The sequence below is a fragment of the Erpetoichthys calabaricus genome, chromosome 12 (assembly GCF_900747795.2).
Source record: "Erpetoichthys calabaricus chromosome 12, fErpCal1.3, whole genome shotgun sequence".
Classification (NCBI taxonomy): Eukaryota; Metazoa; Chordata; class Cladistia; order Polypteriformes; family Polypteridae; genus Erpetoichthys; species Erpetoichthys calabaricus.
In genome coordinates, this window is record NC_041405.2 from 71640176 (window position 1) to 71658114 (window position 17939).

Consider the following 17939-nt stretch of genomic DNA (forward strand, 5'->3'; position numbering starts at 1 on the left):
ATCACAAAATGTACACTAACAGACCCTAACGCTGAAAAATAGTCAAATATTGTCCAGAGATATCTATAAAATGTAAATCACTCAAATACTCCAAGTCAAACTTTCAATTTGTCTTATATGAAGAAATATAGACAAAATAAATAAATACTTGGATAAATTAGTAAAGTGGTAAAGAAATAAAATTTATAGAAAGAGATTAATGTATGGGGCGGCGCAGTGGGTAGCACTGCTGCCTCGCAGTTGGGAGACCTAGGGACCTGGGTTCGCTTCCCGGGTCCTCCCTGCGTGGAGTTTGCATGTTCTCCCCGTGTCTGCGTGGGTTTCCTCCGGCGCTCCAGTTTCCTCCCACAGTCCAAAGACATGCTGGTTAGGTGGATTGGTGATTCTAAATTGGCCCTAGTGTATGCTTGGTGTGTTTGTGTGTGTCCTGTGGTGGGTTGGCACCCTGCCCGGGATTGGTTCCTGCCTTGTGCCCTGTGTTGGCTGGGATTGTCTCCAGCAGACCCCCGTGACCCTGTGTTCGGATTCAGCGGGTTGGAAAATGGATGGATGGATTAATGTATGGCATATTTTTTCAAATGATTCTTCCAACCAAAATCGGGCAGATAAAGCAGCCATTTTAATAAATATACACAAAAAAAACCCTATATATTTACTTAAATAAAGAAACAAAAGTAAAAGAAACATCTTCATATACTGCCTTGGTAGAGCATGGAGTCACAGTAAGGAACCAAAACAACTTCAACAAACCTTGATGCAGAGTCTACAAGTGTCTACAGCTGTACTGGAAGATCGGACACCATTGTTGCCTGAGGATTAACATCATTTGATATATACAAAACACTGCCTCAGGTGTCACTCTAGAATCTCCTAGAAATACTCAATAAAGCAGAAATCTGGTGATCAAGAAGCCATGGCATGGAGTAGAGGTTACACTGCTTTCATGGACCCCATAATATTCAATAATATATAACTGGGGTTTCGTCATCCAGGAAGTTTACACACCCATTAAGGTAAAAATGCTGCTCCGCAATCCCTCAGAGTTTCTTTTTATACTGTTCTGCACTTACCTTCCTTTTAAAGCAATCTAAACCATGACAAAATCGGTGTCTCATACAGTAATAATGCCACCACGACCTTTCATTGTGACAAACAACCATGCAGGCAGGCCAGTAGAGTTCTTTTGGTGTGAGCTACACACGTGCTGATCGGTTTTACATTGCTGACTAGGACATTGTGTTCTGTTTCACATTTTACTTAAAAAATGTAATTTTAAATGTAATAAGATGCTTGAGCACTGCAGATTATATTCTCCACTATGACATAAATTCTTAACAAACTGTTCCTGATTAAATTTTCGGCGTCCTCTTTAGAATGATATTTAGAGCCAAATGATCCAAAGTTATCTGTATGATTTTCATTACAACAACAATCAAACACTTGGACATCATGATTAATGAGTCTGCATTTTCTTACATTATTTCACAGAGCTGACAATGTCTTCCATGCTAACTATACTTTAACTATTATACCTCGTGAAACATCAGTAAGTTGAGCAGTCTTCAGTACTGCAGCTTTTTTAAACCAACCACTTTGTTCAAAGTCACTGCAATCTTATTTTGAGCCATGGATTTGCCTAGTATTTCATCTATGATCTTGAGCATGATGGGACAGCGATTGCTTAATGGTCTCAGTGACCACACCTGTGTAGAATGACCTGTTTTCAATATAAACCAGTCAAGTATCTATCTATCTATCTATCTATCTATCTATCTATCTATCTATCTATCTATCTATCTATCTATCTATCTATCTATCTATCTATCTATCTATCTATCTATCTATCTATCATTAAGTTAATTCATTTTTGTGTCAGTTACCTGTTTATAAATAGGGATTGTGACCAGGACATGCTCCTAAACTCTGTCTCCATGACTTGTTGCCATCAACACTTATGGTCTTAAATATAATGATTTTTTAAACATGTTTGTATCACAACAAATTGTTCAAAGAATATGTTAATTACAGTGAATTGCCCACCTGGTGTATTGGTTATTTTTGCCTAAATTGACATTAACAAATTCTTTAGGAAGAAATAAGTCTCACTGGACCATTTTTTAAAATTGGCCTCAAAAATACAAGTAGGATAAGAAAATGAGGCACCAAGGGGGCCCACTTTCACATCTGCTAAACTAATAAGGAGTCAATTAATGGTGACAAGTGAAATTGCAGGTTCAAGTTCAAACAAAAATCATTAAGTAAATTAACATAGATAGCCCATTCAGCTTTAAATGTCTTTTTGCATCATTGGCCTCAAGCAAAAATATTGATGAACTTAAGTTATTTGCCAACCATTTTTTGATACTGGGGTTGGGCAAAGGGGATAAAGCTAGGGAAAGTACCTGTCAAACAATGTCAAAAAATCAGAAATTCCATAAATAAAAGATAAATGCATCCTACAACCAGAGCCAGACTAACGTTTACAATCAACGGGAACTTTCCCGGTGGCCTGCTGCCTGGTCTGGCCTGGCATTTAGAGCAACCAGTGAAATAAACTAACGGTGAAATATAATGTTATTATACTGGAAAACGAGCAGGCATTATTGCTCTGTAATGGGCAAAAATTCTTTCGGTTTAACGTCGGATGGTTTCTTGTTTTTGTTCAAGTCAAGTTTTAACTTTGAGTGCGTCTTGCGCTCTGACAGTTAAACAGAAGCGCTATGATGAGATGTGCGCATGTCTGGTGCTTTTGTGATTAAAGTTATATATGAAGATTGAAGATTTTTTGAGTCTTTTGTCTATTGAAGAAATTCAAAGTGGTCTTTTTTGACTAATACTTCTGACTTTGTGGTAGAGTATTCAGCATTACTGTCCAGACACTGAGATCAGTGGTGTAGATTCCAGACTCACAGTTGAAATTGCAAAAACAATCTATGCACTGTGGATTCCACTGACAACTACTTTTTATGGTTCAGTGCTTTTTGCACATTTGTTTTGATATAAATATTATACGCACTTTATCAGAGGATGTCTTGAGACTAATATTTAAGAATGAATTGTATGTGTAAAAGCTGAATCTACTGTCTCCTCATTCATAAAAAATTCCAAGACAAAATGGTGTCTGTTGGTTTCTTGAGTCAGTGCCTGTACAAGAAAACTGATGTATATTGTGTGGCCTGGGTTAGACTTGGGATTCCCGGCCTGAATAAGCTTCCCAGTCCGGCCCTACCTACAACTATCAAAAAGTTGTGCTCAAGTATATTGAATTTCCAAAAAAAAAAAAAAAAATGAACACTGACTAAAACTTCTGTTGAGATTCTGTCAAGTGAAGGGTGAGGACAGGGGCAAACTTGTTGAGATAAAAAACTCAATTTAAAAAAGGGAAAAAATAATTGATACCAGACAACATCAGAAGCTGAAAACGCAGTTTTAGATGAAATTATATTACAACTATGTAATTACTTAGATTGCACAGTGGTTAGCATTGCTGTCTTACAGCTCCAGGACAATGGGTTCCAATCTTGGCTCTGATTCCTATCCAGTTGGACTCTGGGTGTTCTCCTGGAGTCTGGGTTGGGTTTTCTTTGAGTTCTCCAAATTGTCTCCTACATCTGTCAGATGTACCGTATATGTTATGCTAACTGGCAACTCTGTGTAAGTGAGTATGAGGGTGTGTTTCCCATGAATCTGAATTGGGAAATATTTATCAAAAACAATTAAAGAATGAATTTATGAATTACTTTGAATTTTTTGTGACTTACTGTTGAAAAGGTATTCATATTGATGTAGGCTTCAGGGTGTTGCTGCCATCATTCCACTCTACAGAGAGCCACCCCAACAAAGAATTTGAGCCTTTAGAATGTCAACTGAATTGTTTTCCTTGACAATAGTGCATGTGTCTGACATCTCACGTTCCCAGTCATGGCCAGTTCAGGGTGTTATGATTTGCCACCTCACAAAACTCAGAAAAGTTCTTCAATACAAAGACCAGGCCTCAAGTTTTCAAAGAGGCCCAAACACAAAATCAGCCAGTTACCAAACACAACAAATAGACTACATTGCCTGCACTGGCCAAAATTAGGATGGGCTGAAAAATTCAAATCGTAAAGGAAAAAAAAAAGTGGCCCACCATAATAAAGTGGTGTTCCTTATAATTAAAGAATTTATTAAAATAAAACAAAACAAAGCAAAACAGGAACAAAAGGAATCAAAAGGCAACCCCAAAGCCAAGTCCAAAAGCCCTAGAAGCAAAACCTTAAATCATAAGAACAAACTCCAAATCAGAATGGCAAAAAAAAAACCCATCAAGAACAAAAATGAGAAATTACAAAACAGCGATTCCAAAAACATTCAAAACATGCAAAAGAGCCAACCCCTCAGCAGCCACCTTACAGCCTGCTAGGCTGTTAAACAGGGCTGAGGGAAGGTCCCCAGCTGCATGTACAGACCACTGAGCATGTAATACAAGGAATTAATGAACACATACTCAAAAAATGATCATAATCATAAAACATAATTAACAAACAAAACAACAATCATTTAGAAATAATAAAGTACAATCAAAAAGAAGGCATAAGCATATTTTATGGCATACTTTAAAAATAATATTCAAAGAACACTAAAAGAAACCCTGGACTGGTACTCAGTCTGAGGCTGTTTCTACTGAGACAGGCAGCCCTGAATTGAAATTAGTGGGCTTGAGAATGGAATGTTATGTTATAATCAAAGTTCCTAATCTTTAACAAGAGAAAATGCCTCAATAAATACATGAAGAAATCGGTCATCTTGAAATGTGTAATCAAATCAGAATCTGTAAATCTACAAAGGAATAACAGAAATATAAAGGAAAACAAGCAAAGCAAGATTCGAGCTGAAGCTTGCTTTTCTTTTTTCCTTTGTATTTCTAGTTTTCCTTTGTTTCTCTGTATTGATTTTGAAGTAAATGGTTTTGTCTGTTATTATTATTTGTTGGATAGAGTAGCATGCCATTGTTATTTTCTGCTTGCAAACAACAAAATAATGAAAAAAAAGAATCTATAAGTAATATTAATATTTTCCTGTGTTCAGAACATACAGATGTTTGCTTTACTTCTATTTGTCCATTAACAGAACTCTCCTAATCCAGATATTGGTTTGTGAGGAGCTAAAGCCCTTCAAGACAGCATTTAGCACAAGGACAGAACCAACCCCGCACGGGGCAGCAGTCCTTTTGCAGGACGATCTCACGCATGCCCACTATCATGCAGTAAACCAAAAGACCCTAATGAATCCTGCACATATATTACAGGATATTATGTCTCGGGGGTGAAGAAGAAAACGCAGGCGAACAAAGGGAGAATGTGCAAACTCCATATAGACAATGCCTGCACATAGGATTCTTATGACTTTTATAACATGCTGCCCACTACAATGGCAAATGACTTTTAATTCCTTTTGTGACACAAAATAAAAATTGACAGGAAGTATGAAGTTAACTTTATTGACACTGATAATCAACAAGCCTTAGCTGACATCTACTCTTCTCGATTTCTGGGTTCCCTGGCATTTTTTAGATCACATTCTCAGCTCTGTATTTACAGCCATACTTACCTTGTACCAGGTCATTACTGGTTGCTTGTATGGAGCTAGATAGTCTTCTATATCTGGACAGGTGATCTCCTTTTTCTTGGTGATCTCCGATTTTTCCAAGTAGCGAATTTTACTGTTATAGCAGAGCCCAGAATCATTGTCTTCCACCGTCAAGGACATTGACACCTTCATGCAGTATGTTGAGTTTCTGCAGAAACAGAAAGGCTTTACATTTCTAATTTCACCTTTACAAGCTAGCATTACACACAAAGCAAATATTGATTTTGTTTTGTTTTTTTTTTTTTTTTATAGGATTTCATCTCAAAATCAACACAGTGCTTAGACAGCAATGAAATTCCACAAAGGTTTTCAGTACTGCCACAAATAAAGGATGAAATTGGATTTATGGATTTAATTTAAATTATTAATGCTTTAATTAACATAAACACTGTAACCTCTGTGCTATGGCACATTATCAATGATGGGGAAAAAAAAGAAAACTATTTCACACTTCATCACATAGAAATGCTCTTTTGGTCAGATGCGCTTTTATGCAGATCTGTGTACTTTGCAATGCCTGGCCAATTCCTTCTTAGGTCAAAAGACACCAGAGGAGAATCTCCATAAGCATTTAAAAAACTGGTTTGATAAACTGTAATATACCGTATGTTGCAGAAGTAGACTGAAAATGAATGTCATTTGAACCAGGTCCTTTATATTAACAGGCGGATATAATATTACATTCTTTTCTAAAAGGCTTTACTTTTTTTTCAGTGCTCTGTTTGTATTATCTCATGGATGAACAGGCAGTCAACTGTGAAAATCTGCCTGAAAACTTTACTTCTATCTGTTATTTTACTATTGGGCCAATAATAAACTGAATAATAAATACATCCATCCATCCATCCATTTTCCAACCCGCTGAATCCGAACACAGGGTCACAGGGGTCTGCTGGAGCCAATCCCAGCCAACACAGGGCAGGAAACAATCCTGGGCAGGGTGCCAACCCACCGCAGGACACACACAAACGGGCCAATTTAGAATCTCCAATCCACCTAACCTGCATGTCTTTGGACTGTGGGAGGAAACCTGAGCGCCCGGAGGAAACCCACGCAGACACGGGGAGAACATGCAAACTCCACGCAGGGAGAACCCAGGAATCGAACCCAGGTCCCCAGATCTCCCAACTGCGAGGCAGCAGCGCTACCCACTGCGCCACCGTGCCGCCCTAATACATTTCACATTTAATTTCATATAGTTTGGTACGTGAATGTGTGTCGATATGAAGGTTTATGGAAAGAAAGAAAGAAAGAAAGAAAGAAAGAAAGAAAGAAAGAAAGATTTCTGATGATCTATACAAGTTTGTATAATACCTCAATGAATACTAAAATCACCTGTGTATTATTCCATTAGCCAAACTTTTCTAGCTTTCTAGCTCCCTTTCTAACATTCCTTTGGGGAGAATCAAGAATGACTTTGAAGGCTCCAGGCATAAATAGGTATTTCAACTTAAAGTTTTCTAGACTTATATGTTGGACTGCAGGCAATATTCATATCTTACAGTGAGAAAGTATAAACTAAATAAATTAAAGATCAAAAGATGGAGGAGCAATTCAGCAGCGCAAACTAGGGAGAACTTCCAAGTGTCTACTGCCCCCACAAGGCCTGGTGACTGCTGTGCTGGTGTTTAGAATTCTGCTTTCAAGGAAAAGTAAGCATCAATGATGATACATTTTATGCCGTCTGACAGTGAAAAGCAATGAGTGTCATCAAGATTTCTTAGATCTCATATGGTGTGGAAGAATGGATGTGCTTCACTGATGGGACAAAGATTTATATTGGAGCAAGGTTGAAGATTAATGGTGACTCACATACAGTACATCAAGTGGATTTACCTAAAAAGTGAAAAAAAATCAACTTAAAAAAATTGCATGCAGAAGTAATACTTGTTAATAAGTACATACAGCATATTGCTTTACAAAAAATACAGTAAATCTCATCATTACAGAATATCTTTATCAAATTAACTGGCAAAACATTTTTGCAAATTATATTTATTGTGTATTCATTAGGGTATAAAAATGAGTCATTTTTATTTCCTAGTCCAGAACACAGATTGGTAAAGTTTGACCCCTTTATATTCATTGCCAAGATTGCAGATTTTGAAACTTGAAACTGAATGTCTACTGCCATAATAGATATCCAGAGAATAAAATTATTTTTTTAGTAACTTTTCCTGTTATGATGGTAGCTTAATATTTTTTCTAATTTTAATTTCATGTTATTATAAACTAAATAAAATTTCAGAGAAGTATAACAAGAGCTGCAGTTTTTAATTTAAAAATATGTGGCAGCAATCCTTAGTTTAAAAAGTCTATAGGACAATCATCATCATCTGGCACAGTTTAAGGGATTTATATGGGTTTGAAATTTTAAAATGAATGTATTCCATCTGCTATATGATTTATGCTCCTTTGTAAACAATCACAACAAAGTTTCATTGTCACATGGAAAAAAATAGAAATTGGACAGGTCTAACCAATTCAGGTCTTTATTATGTATACAGTACATTCTAACTGAAATGCAAGCCTGCTAACTGTAAAACCACAGTAAAATAATAAAACACAGCACTGTTGCAAAGACAATGTGGATATAACACTTCTTAAAAGATATTCCACTGAAATAAGATGCAATTTTGTCAAAGTACAGTAATATGAAATGAAAATGTATTTCCTTTTGGTATTAAGCTTTTCTTATGAGAAGAAAAAATGTTTTGGGCAGTCATGCCCTAATAAACAACTTATAAGTACTGTATATTGTACCATGTTATCTCCGAACAGCTGCATTGACAATGTTGGATTGCTCACGTCACTCTGTTGCTGAACTCCAGCACCTTGAATATAGTCATGGCATGTTTCAAGAGTATCTTCACTGTTTATTGAGTTACCACTACTACAGATTCACATGCATGCACAATGTCAATTTGATAAAATATTGTAAAAAATTTTAAAACAATAGAACTTTCTGTGATCAACTTTTTATTTTTATTAAGTAAAAACAAATTGACAGGATATATCAATAAACGGACATAGCATACAAAGTAACCAAACAGTACTATGCAATTCAAATTAGGTTCTGATGTGTAAATTATAACAAATAATATTGAATAACTTGAAAAACTATATATATTACCAAAGGAGACTAGCACAGCTAATACAATGATCAATTTAGCAACATTGTTCTCCAGCACTTGTCCCAAAACATTCCCCCCAGGGTTGATTATGTTGGCTTTGATTCTAAGATGTGTTGGATAAAAGTGTCTGCTAGGAACTTTATCAGAACTGGGTGAGGTTAAGAGTGGTGTAGTTCAGGGGTCAGTGCTGGGACCACTGCTACTGTATTTTTAGTATGCATAAATGATCTAGATGGGAACATAAACTACAATCTGGTTAACTTTGCAGATGATTCCATGGCAGGTAAATTGGCAGATAATCTTGATTCTGCTGAATCATTAAAGGGGGACTTGAACAGAATATAGGGTTGGGCAGATTTATGGTAGATAAAATATAATGAAAGTAAATATAAGGTATTGCACATAGGAAGTAGAACTGCTAGATCTGAATACACAACGTTTAGAGGTTTAAACCTTGAAAGTACTGCTAATGAAATGGACCTAACAGTCATAGCTGACTTGTCACTATTAACACTAGAATTACCAGAGCCAACGAAAAAACGTGTAAATCCGGCCCACCTTAAATCCCTTCGCACCTCTCCGTCAGTGTCTTTTGTCTTCTAAATATGTCGATAAACCCAAGCAGCAAGCAGCCTGCTATACCATCCCCCACTGCCTCAGAATGGGCAAGAAGTTCTCCCAATTCCTGCCTTGATTGATTATCTGGGAGTGAGCTACCCAGAATTGTAAGGGCAAATAATTTGATGTGTGTTCTGTGTCTACAACAATCTATGTAAACACATCGTTACAACAGAAACATTTTTCATGTTTTAGTAATAAATGACAAAATGTAGACATGAACTATGTAATGTGTGAAGGTTGATGGCTAAATATCAAATAAACACTTTCACAAAAGGTGCAAGTACAATACAACAGCTTCCATGGTGCAGCAGTTAGATTTGCTGACTTATAATCCAGGGGTCGTGAGTTCGAAACCAGCTCCCCCGCAAATTTACCGTTTTGAGTAGTGAGCTACTCTTATTGTTAATATTATACAATAAAAACATACATTTGATTTGTGCCTGTAACAGCCGGTATAAATTTATAGCACTTGTAAAAGTTAACTGATTTTTTTTTCACTTTTATTCTCTCAGTCACGATTACGATACAACACCCACCCCCCCTGCCTGCCCCAGCCCAGCCCAGCCCAGATCTGACGCAGTTACTTTTTAAACTAGAAGTAACTGTAGATGTGAGTGGTGTTTTGAGACAATGGAGCTGGAAATTCTCTGATCTGGAGGGATAAAAGCTGACACACAAACGCTGGTGAATCTGCCTGCTTCGTATCTCACTGTTACTTGAAATTTTTCTTATTCAGTTTTATTGAGTGTCGCTGCTCATGCTAAATTAGTATGCACCTTATGGTCCATGATGTCAACGTCGCAGTGACAAAAAACAGAGACATAGGTATATATGATATTTGGAATAACTCATTTTATAACCTGTATAGTACATTTTGGAAAACACTGTGGTTCTGATGCAACATTATTCATATTATTCATATTCATTCACATGCCTACTTGCGCTTGTAATCAGTGACTGCATTTTTTTTTTTCAATCTTGCCCATGCAGTCTCCACGTTTTAGTGAACGGTGCTGTTTCTTTTGTACTCCAGGACATGCAGAGGAAAGAATAGTACAGAGAGGTCAGTTCTGCGCTATATGCAAACATCAGATTCAAATGTTAACAGTTGCCACACACCCAAGGGCCATCCTTTCTACATTTACAACATGTGTACCTGTTGCAATGTACACACTTCTCTCCGTGCTTTGGTTACTATTACACTGAAGGGGCTGGGGAAGCGGCGGTCTTGGAACAGAAGCTTGTCGATGTTGCATCCTCTTTTGCTTTATCCATCACCTTTTCTTGTAAGAAGCAATGAGAAGCTCCTCTGCAAGGTGAGCAAAGAACACTCTTCTTTTCTCAGTGGGCCCTGTGCATGCTTTGTACAATACATGTGCGTTGATCACCGCCAAGTCAAGCTTGTTGTAGCACAAGCAACCGGCCACCTGCATGCTCCTGCTTGCAATGAATAAGCTCATGCCTTCTGGTGCACAATGTCAATGCAGCACCGGGCAAAAAAGAAAGAGACAAATATATGTGACATTTTGAAGAAATCATTTTATGACCTGAATAGTACCAATCAGAAAACGTTGTCGCATTAATGCAATATTATTTGAAAACGAACAGTGTCAGATTGGGTGTGAATTTATACTACCACTGTTAGTTAGAGTCCGATCAGAAGGGGGGTGGGCGAGGGAGAGCGTGAACGTGACTGAGAGAATAAAACTGAAAAAAAGCTAGCTTTTAGGTATACCATACATTTACAGGCAGTATTTCAGAAGCCATTTAGAAGGCTAACCGAATGTTACATTATATACCACAATGTGTAGAGTACAAGTCAAAGGAGGTTGTGTGTTAGCTTTATAATGCACAGGTGTAGCCTCACCTGGAGTACAGTGTGCAGTTTTGATCTCTGGGCTATAAAAAAGACATAGCAGGGCTAGAAATAGTCCAGAGAAGAGTGACTACAGGATAACAGGAATGCAGGGGATACGTTATAAGGAAAGATTAAAGGAGTTGAACGTTTTCAGTTTAATCAAAAGGAAATTAAGAGGTGACATGAAATATTTAAAATTATGAAAGAAATTAGTACAGTAGATCCAGTCTGTTACTTTGAAATTAGTTCAACAAGAACACGGGGACATAGTTGGAAACTTCTTAAAGGTAAATTTCACACAAACATTAAGACTTTATTTTTTCACATAGAGAAATGTGCTATGAAACTGATAGTTCAGAAGCACAATAAGTCCTAAAACTGCCGAAAATGCTCAACAGAGGGAGATTCTGTCATACCTCGGCTAGTCACCATAAAGGACAATGAAGAATCTTTATAAATAGAATGATTTATTTTACAAAAATGTTCTGTTATAATCAAAGCTCCTAACCTGCACAAAAGGCAAAATTAATTATCTGCCAAGGCAATACAAGATAAACAATGTCCCAAAACACAAATCCAAAGAATAGTCAAAAACAGAGCAAAAAGGTAAAAAAATCTGGTAAATCACAACAAGCACAGCAACAATAATCACAAGAGAAATTTAATACCACCACAAGCGCATTTATAATGAACCTCCAGTTTTCCTCAGCCTTTACAGGGCTGCCCCTTGATAGTGCTGGGAAGGCTCTTGGGGGACCTCCCACAAAACACATGGAACATAAAAGAAAACACACAGGTACGTTGAAAGTAAATGGCCAACAATAGTAACATGAACAAAGGAATCAAAAATGAACAAGAAAGACATAAAAACAACTCTTGAACCCCAGCCAGGGAAAGAACCATAACTGAAATGAAACACACAGATGTATGGAATAAGTCATCAAATGGTATGGTCAACAGTAGAACTTAAGGGACCTTCAGAACTTGACTTGATATTGGTTTGGAAGAATTAAATGGATAGGGTTGGCGAGCTTTGCGGGCTGAATGTCCTGTTCTCATGAAACAATTTCTAATGTTCTAAAGAATAAACGTAAATGTAAAAAACATTTTGAATGTCCAACATGGCTAACGGAAACTTTTAGAAGGTGTCTTTCTATTCTATGCCATTCAACCCTCAGCTCAAAGTAGTACATAAATCAACACAAAGGCATAGAAATGGAGGAAATACCCCATGCTGACTCTTACTGAGGAAGCTCAGCTAATCTGGAACCAACACACATAATTAGAAGATGAACTGTGCAAAGTAAGCATTTTAATTTTAGCTGTAATAATATTGACAACATGGATCATGTTTGTAAGTGAATTTATTGACTATATGTCATTCCATTTACTGAAAAAAAAACTTTTGTTCCAGTTTTAGGAACACAGGAAGCCAAAGTTTATCTTGGCACAAGGAAGGAGTCAACCCAGGATTCAGAATTAGAAGATTGTTAATGATAACAGTCCAAAGGAGATGGCAGGCATATTTACAAGAACGAGGGGCATTTTCCTGTATTCTCCAAAATACAAAGACTTAGGTCACTATAATTGTCCCCTAAGCTATAGTGCAATGGTTTCAATTTTGGATGTACAGATTTAAAAAACCTTGTGTAGAAAAATGCCTCCTTGTGTTGGCTCTATCTTCCCTCCTTTGTGCATTACTGTAAGCTCTTCAAAAGAATGCAGGCTAGGGAAAATAATATGATATCTGAGTTTTTGTGTGAAGTCAGAAATAATTTAAACCGTTATGGATTAGAAGAGCCTCCAGTACAGCAAATATATTTTTCAACACTGCTGATAGTCCTTTGGAGTGATATTTACAGAGGTTGCCTGATAAACCCAGTGCACTATGTAATTTCTCTTAATGTCTTTCTTTTAACAGAAATTCCCCCAAGCAGTGGTGTTAGCAGACATACTTTTGCTCCTGTCTGACCCCCTTTGGCAATCCTTAGCACCATAAAGATATCAATAACAAGTAGATGACACCTGACTAACACAAATGAACTTTTATTAGCTCTGAGGAAAAATCAAACAGAAGCTTCTCAATGATTTATAAGGTGACAGAAACACAAATAAATACACAAGCACTCCACTGTGTGCTTAAGGAAATGTTTTATTAATATCAATGGATTATGTGATGGGATTCAATGATTCACCTCAGAAGCCGCACACAGACTAATTACAGAGGGAACAAATAAAATTGGAGATTTTGTAATTAATTCAGTCCTGAATGTTTAAAATTCACAGTAATGTGATACAGAAAATAAAGAAATACCTAGAAAATATTCACTTGACAGCCTAAAATAAAAACAGACAAATGAATTAAGATAATATCAAACAATTAATGTGAAGATAAATCCACATCTTTATTTAGTCATGTAGACTGCTTACTTATTTATTTGCTTGTCAGGTTGGGCTTTTGGAGCAAACACTAATTGGAAATTACAGTTAAGAATGTTCAAGACATTGTGACTCATTGTTGCTAATTTCAAACCTCTGCACAGTAATCAGTTGACTCCTTGCTGGATCCTGCTGGAAATTGGTTTATTTAAGTAAAGAAAAGGCTTAGTTGAGGAGTTTCAGACAGTGCTAAAAAACTTTGTGCACATATTTTGTTCAGTTCAGTATACTGAATATGATATCCCAGTCACACAGCTGGTTATAACATGACAATATGATGTTATTTAGAACTTTTTGATCATTTTAATTATTAAGTAGAGTAATTCAGGGAGGGGTGAGTTATGATGAAGTATGTAAACATTCTGTATTAAACTTCATTTAAAAGCATTTGATAGGACTTGTCCTTCACATTCTTCTTCTTCCTCCTTTTCATGTTTTCCCACTTCTACATGGGATCGATGTGTCTGATTGACCCTCTTCATATCGTTCAGTTCTGCACTTCCACCTCAGTCAAATTGCTTTCTTTCAGAGCTTCTTTCACTTTATCCATCCACCTCCACTCTGGTCTCCCTTGCTTTCTCTTCCCCTGTATTTTCATTCCCATCAATCTTTTGCCCACATATTCATTGTCCTCATCACATGTCCATACCACTTCAATGTACTTTCTGTACTTTCTTAGATATGTCTCCCACTTTTGTTGAACCTCTGATTGTCTCATTTCTTATTCTGTCCTTTTTTGTAACTCCATATATTCACCTCAATGTTCTCATTTCTGTCACATCTAACTTCATCTCCTGTGCTCCCTTTACTGCTCATGTCTCAGCTCCATACACCATTGCTGGTTTTTTTCTCTTTCACATGAATCTTTTAAATTCATAGTGCCACAATATATGCACATTCTAAAGCAGTGTATTTATCAAATAAGCATGTGAATAGAAAGAAAAGTGACTTCATAAAATAAACAAATTCCCTGTAATTTTCACAGTTTTTAAATTATACAACCATTTGTGGCCAGGACAGTCCATTACAGAGCACACTAATGTATCCAGCAAGCAGACAAGACAGTGGTCAGAATGTTTGAGTGTGTAACACCATACCGTTTTAAGATGATCTCTGTGAATTATCACCACAAATGGTACTCTAATTGAAAAAAAATAATTGAACACAAGAGGGTATGTTCCAATTAAAAAAGGATCACAGTCTTAGCCTGCTGGAAAAGCATTTGAAAACCATAATAATGGAATGGTGAACCTGCCTGATAATTGATTCTTGGATAAAGGAGGAGCAATGAAAATTCTTCCTTGGCCATGGAGGGTTGAACAAGCACATTGCCCTTTCATGCTGTTTTAAGGGTCATAGTACTTTTCCAGTCCAGTCTAAAAAGCTTATGACTTTGGACACCTTGCTATCCTATGAAACGAGGCGATTGTATATGATATTCCTAGGCTGATGCACATGCCATTCAGTGTGTATTTATGCAGAGCAAAACATTTGTTTACATGTTGCACTTCATGCCAAGTGAATTACTTCAGTTTAGACATGAGATTCTACAAAGGTTGTGTCTTTTCCTATTGTGATTTTCATGGACAAGGTGACAGGATGTAGTAGAGTCATGAAGCATATCCAGTAAATGAATTAAACGGTTACATTTCTACTGTTTGAAGACTATGTTGTCTTCTTGGCTTCCTAAGTCTGTGATCCATAGGGCAAGCTGGTGTAATTTTCAGCTAAATATGATGTGGTCATCATGAATTATCACCTCCAAATTTTCGGATCATGCTTCTTCTCTAGGAAAGTGTGTTACTTCTTGCAGATAAGTTCTTACAGCCCTAAGTGGACGCATCCAGGTGAGACCATAAGACTAACCAATGGATCTGTGGATCAATTGCAGTTTTGTGGAATCTGTAACAAATACTTTCGGTGAAGTGGAAATTTCATTAGATGAAGCTTTTGATTTATCTTGTCCATCATCTTCACTCCCATCATCTTACTACTGACTGAAACAATCGATTTCAAATACAACTGGTCAATATGATTTTCTCTTCTTTGTTTCTTGTTTCATTCTCCATGACAAGGAGACAATCTCAGACATATGGGAGGATCTTGTAGAATGGCTGCATCTCCAGAGAGATCAAATTTTTACCTTAACCCCAGACTGTATGTAAATTCCCCTAGAGGAGTTTGATTCTATTTTTAAGAATAGGATGGCCTGGTCTGTCCAGCCTGGCCTATTCTAAATATTACCCATGCCGGGAACAGCAAATCAAAAGAAAATTGAAGTGATTCCCCCAATTGTTCCAGGAAACTGGGTTTCATTCCCAGTCTATAAACTGTCCACCCTGAGTTTGAGCATTCTCTTCAGGTTTCTCCAAGTCAGATTTTATCCTTAATTCAAACATATATCTTAGGTTAACTGGTGATACTAAATTGAGTAAGTGTGTTCTGCTCTGGATTGCGACTGGGTTCAGAGTTTCTTCACACCTAGTGTTGGAATCAGTAAGGAACTTGAAATAAGTATGTCTGAACATCAGATAGATAATTGGGCAGGTGTAAAAATTGCACTTTATCTAACTTAATTTCTATTTGTGTAAAAAACAACATGTGATTCTTAGTCTAGGCATTAAAAATGTACCTTTTTAATTTCTTAAAATGCTCACCAAACCATTGCACAACCTTGAATGCCTTCTGTTATAATTCCTCAGATTAGGGCATGTATAATAAATAACATTAGACACTGTGCAAAAAAGGCTGACAAAGGCAATGCTCCCTTTGGCAGGTAGGCTTTGAAGGCATTGTAATGGCATTGACAAGTTGCACCAGCCTGGGCATGGCATCAATGATGAGTCACCAGCAACATAAGCTGTCATTCAGTTATTCAAATGAACAGCTTATGAGCCAACTACAGGGGAAGCTATAAAAATGGCAAGCGTGCCACGGTTGTATATGATGTTCAACTAGTGAAGCAACTGGAAGGCATCCTTCTAAGGAAAGCAAACTACGTAAACAAACAATGTAAAGAGCAAGAATCCATTGAGGTGGAGCCATCAAGCACCAGGCAGCGCTATACAGTAATCCCTTGCTATATCGCGCTTCGACTTTTGTGGCTTCACTCTATCGCGGATTTTATATGTAAGCATATTTAAATATATATCATGGATTTTTTGCTGGTTCGCGGATTTCTGCGGACAATGGGTCTTTTAATTTCTGGTACATGCTTCCTCAGTTGGTTTGCCCAGTTGATTTCATACAAGGGATGCTATTGGCAGATGGCTGAGAAGCTACCCAACCAGAGCGCGTATTAGTATTAAATAAAACTCCTCAAATATATTGTGAGCACAGGGGCTGTTCGCACCCCTAGAGGATACGGCCGCTCCTCAAAAAATGCTGAAAGATTACCTTCACATTGCTCCCTTCCTTGCTCGGCTTACATGTGGCTGCTTTGTCAAGCGATATGCTTCCCGCACGGTGCTTCGCATACTTAAAAGATCAAACAGCACATATAGATTTTGATTGTTTGCTTTTCTCTCTCTCTCTCTCTCTCGTTCTGACATTCTCTGCTCCTGACGGAGGGGGTGTGAGCAGGGGGGCTGTTCGTACCCCTAGACAATACGGATGCTCGTCTAAAAATGCTGAAAGATTATCTTCACATTGCTCCCTTCTGTGCAGCTGCTTTGTCAAGCGACATGCTTCCCGCACGGTGCTTCGCATACTTAAAAGCTCGAACGGCACATATTGATTTTTGCTTGTTTGTTTTTCTCTGTCTCTCTCACTCTCTCTGACATTCTCTGCTCCTGATGGAGGGGGTGTGAGCAGAGGGGCTGTTCGCACACTGGCCTAGAGGATACAGACGCTCCTCTAAAAAATGCTGAAAGACTACCTTTACATTGCTCCCTTCCTTGCAGCTGCTTTGCCCGGCAGTGCTTTGCATACTTAAAAGCCAAACAGCCCTATTGTATTTTTGATTGTTTGCTTTTTTTTATCTCTCTCTCTGACATTCTCTGCTCCTGACGCGCACTCCTTTGAAGAGGAAGATATGTTTGCATTCTTTTAGTTGTGAGACGAAACTGTCATCTCTGTCTTGTCATGGAGCACAGTTTAAACTTTTGAAAAAGAGACAAATGTTTGTTTGCAGTGTTTGAATAAAGTTCCTGTCTCTCTACAACCTCCTGTGTTTCTGTGCAAATCTGTGACCCAAGCATGACAATATAAAAATAACCATATAAACATATGGTTTCTACTTCGCGGATTTCACCTTTTGG

General features: G+C 37.4%; 1 protein-coding gene across 1 annotated transcript in view; it reads right to left on the bottom strand.

The window, feature by feature from the left end:
• il1rapl2 (interleukin 1 receptor accessory protein-like 2) overlaps positions 1 to 17939 on the bottom strand; it is a 1145651-nt gene that overhangs the window by 416041 nt on the left and 711671 nt on the right. Inside the window, exon 4 of the mRNA XM_051935188.1 lies at positions 5590 to 5776. Within this exon, the coding sequence (XP_051791148.1) occupies positions 5590 to 5776 (187 nt within the window). The remainder of the gene's footprint in view (positions 1 to 5589; positions 5777 to 17939) is intronic.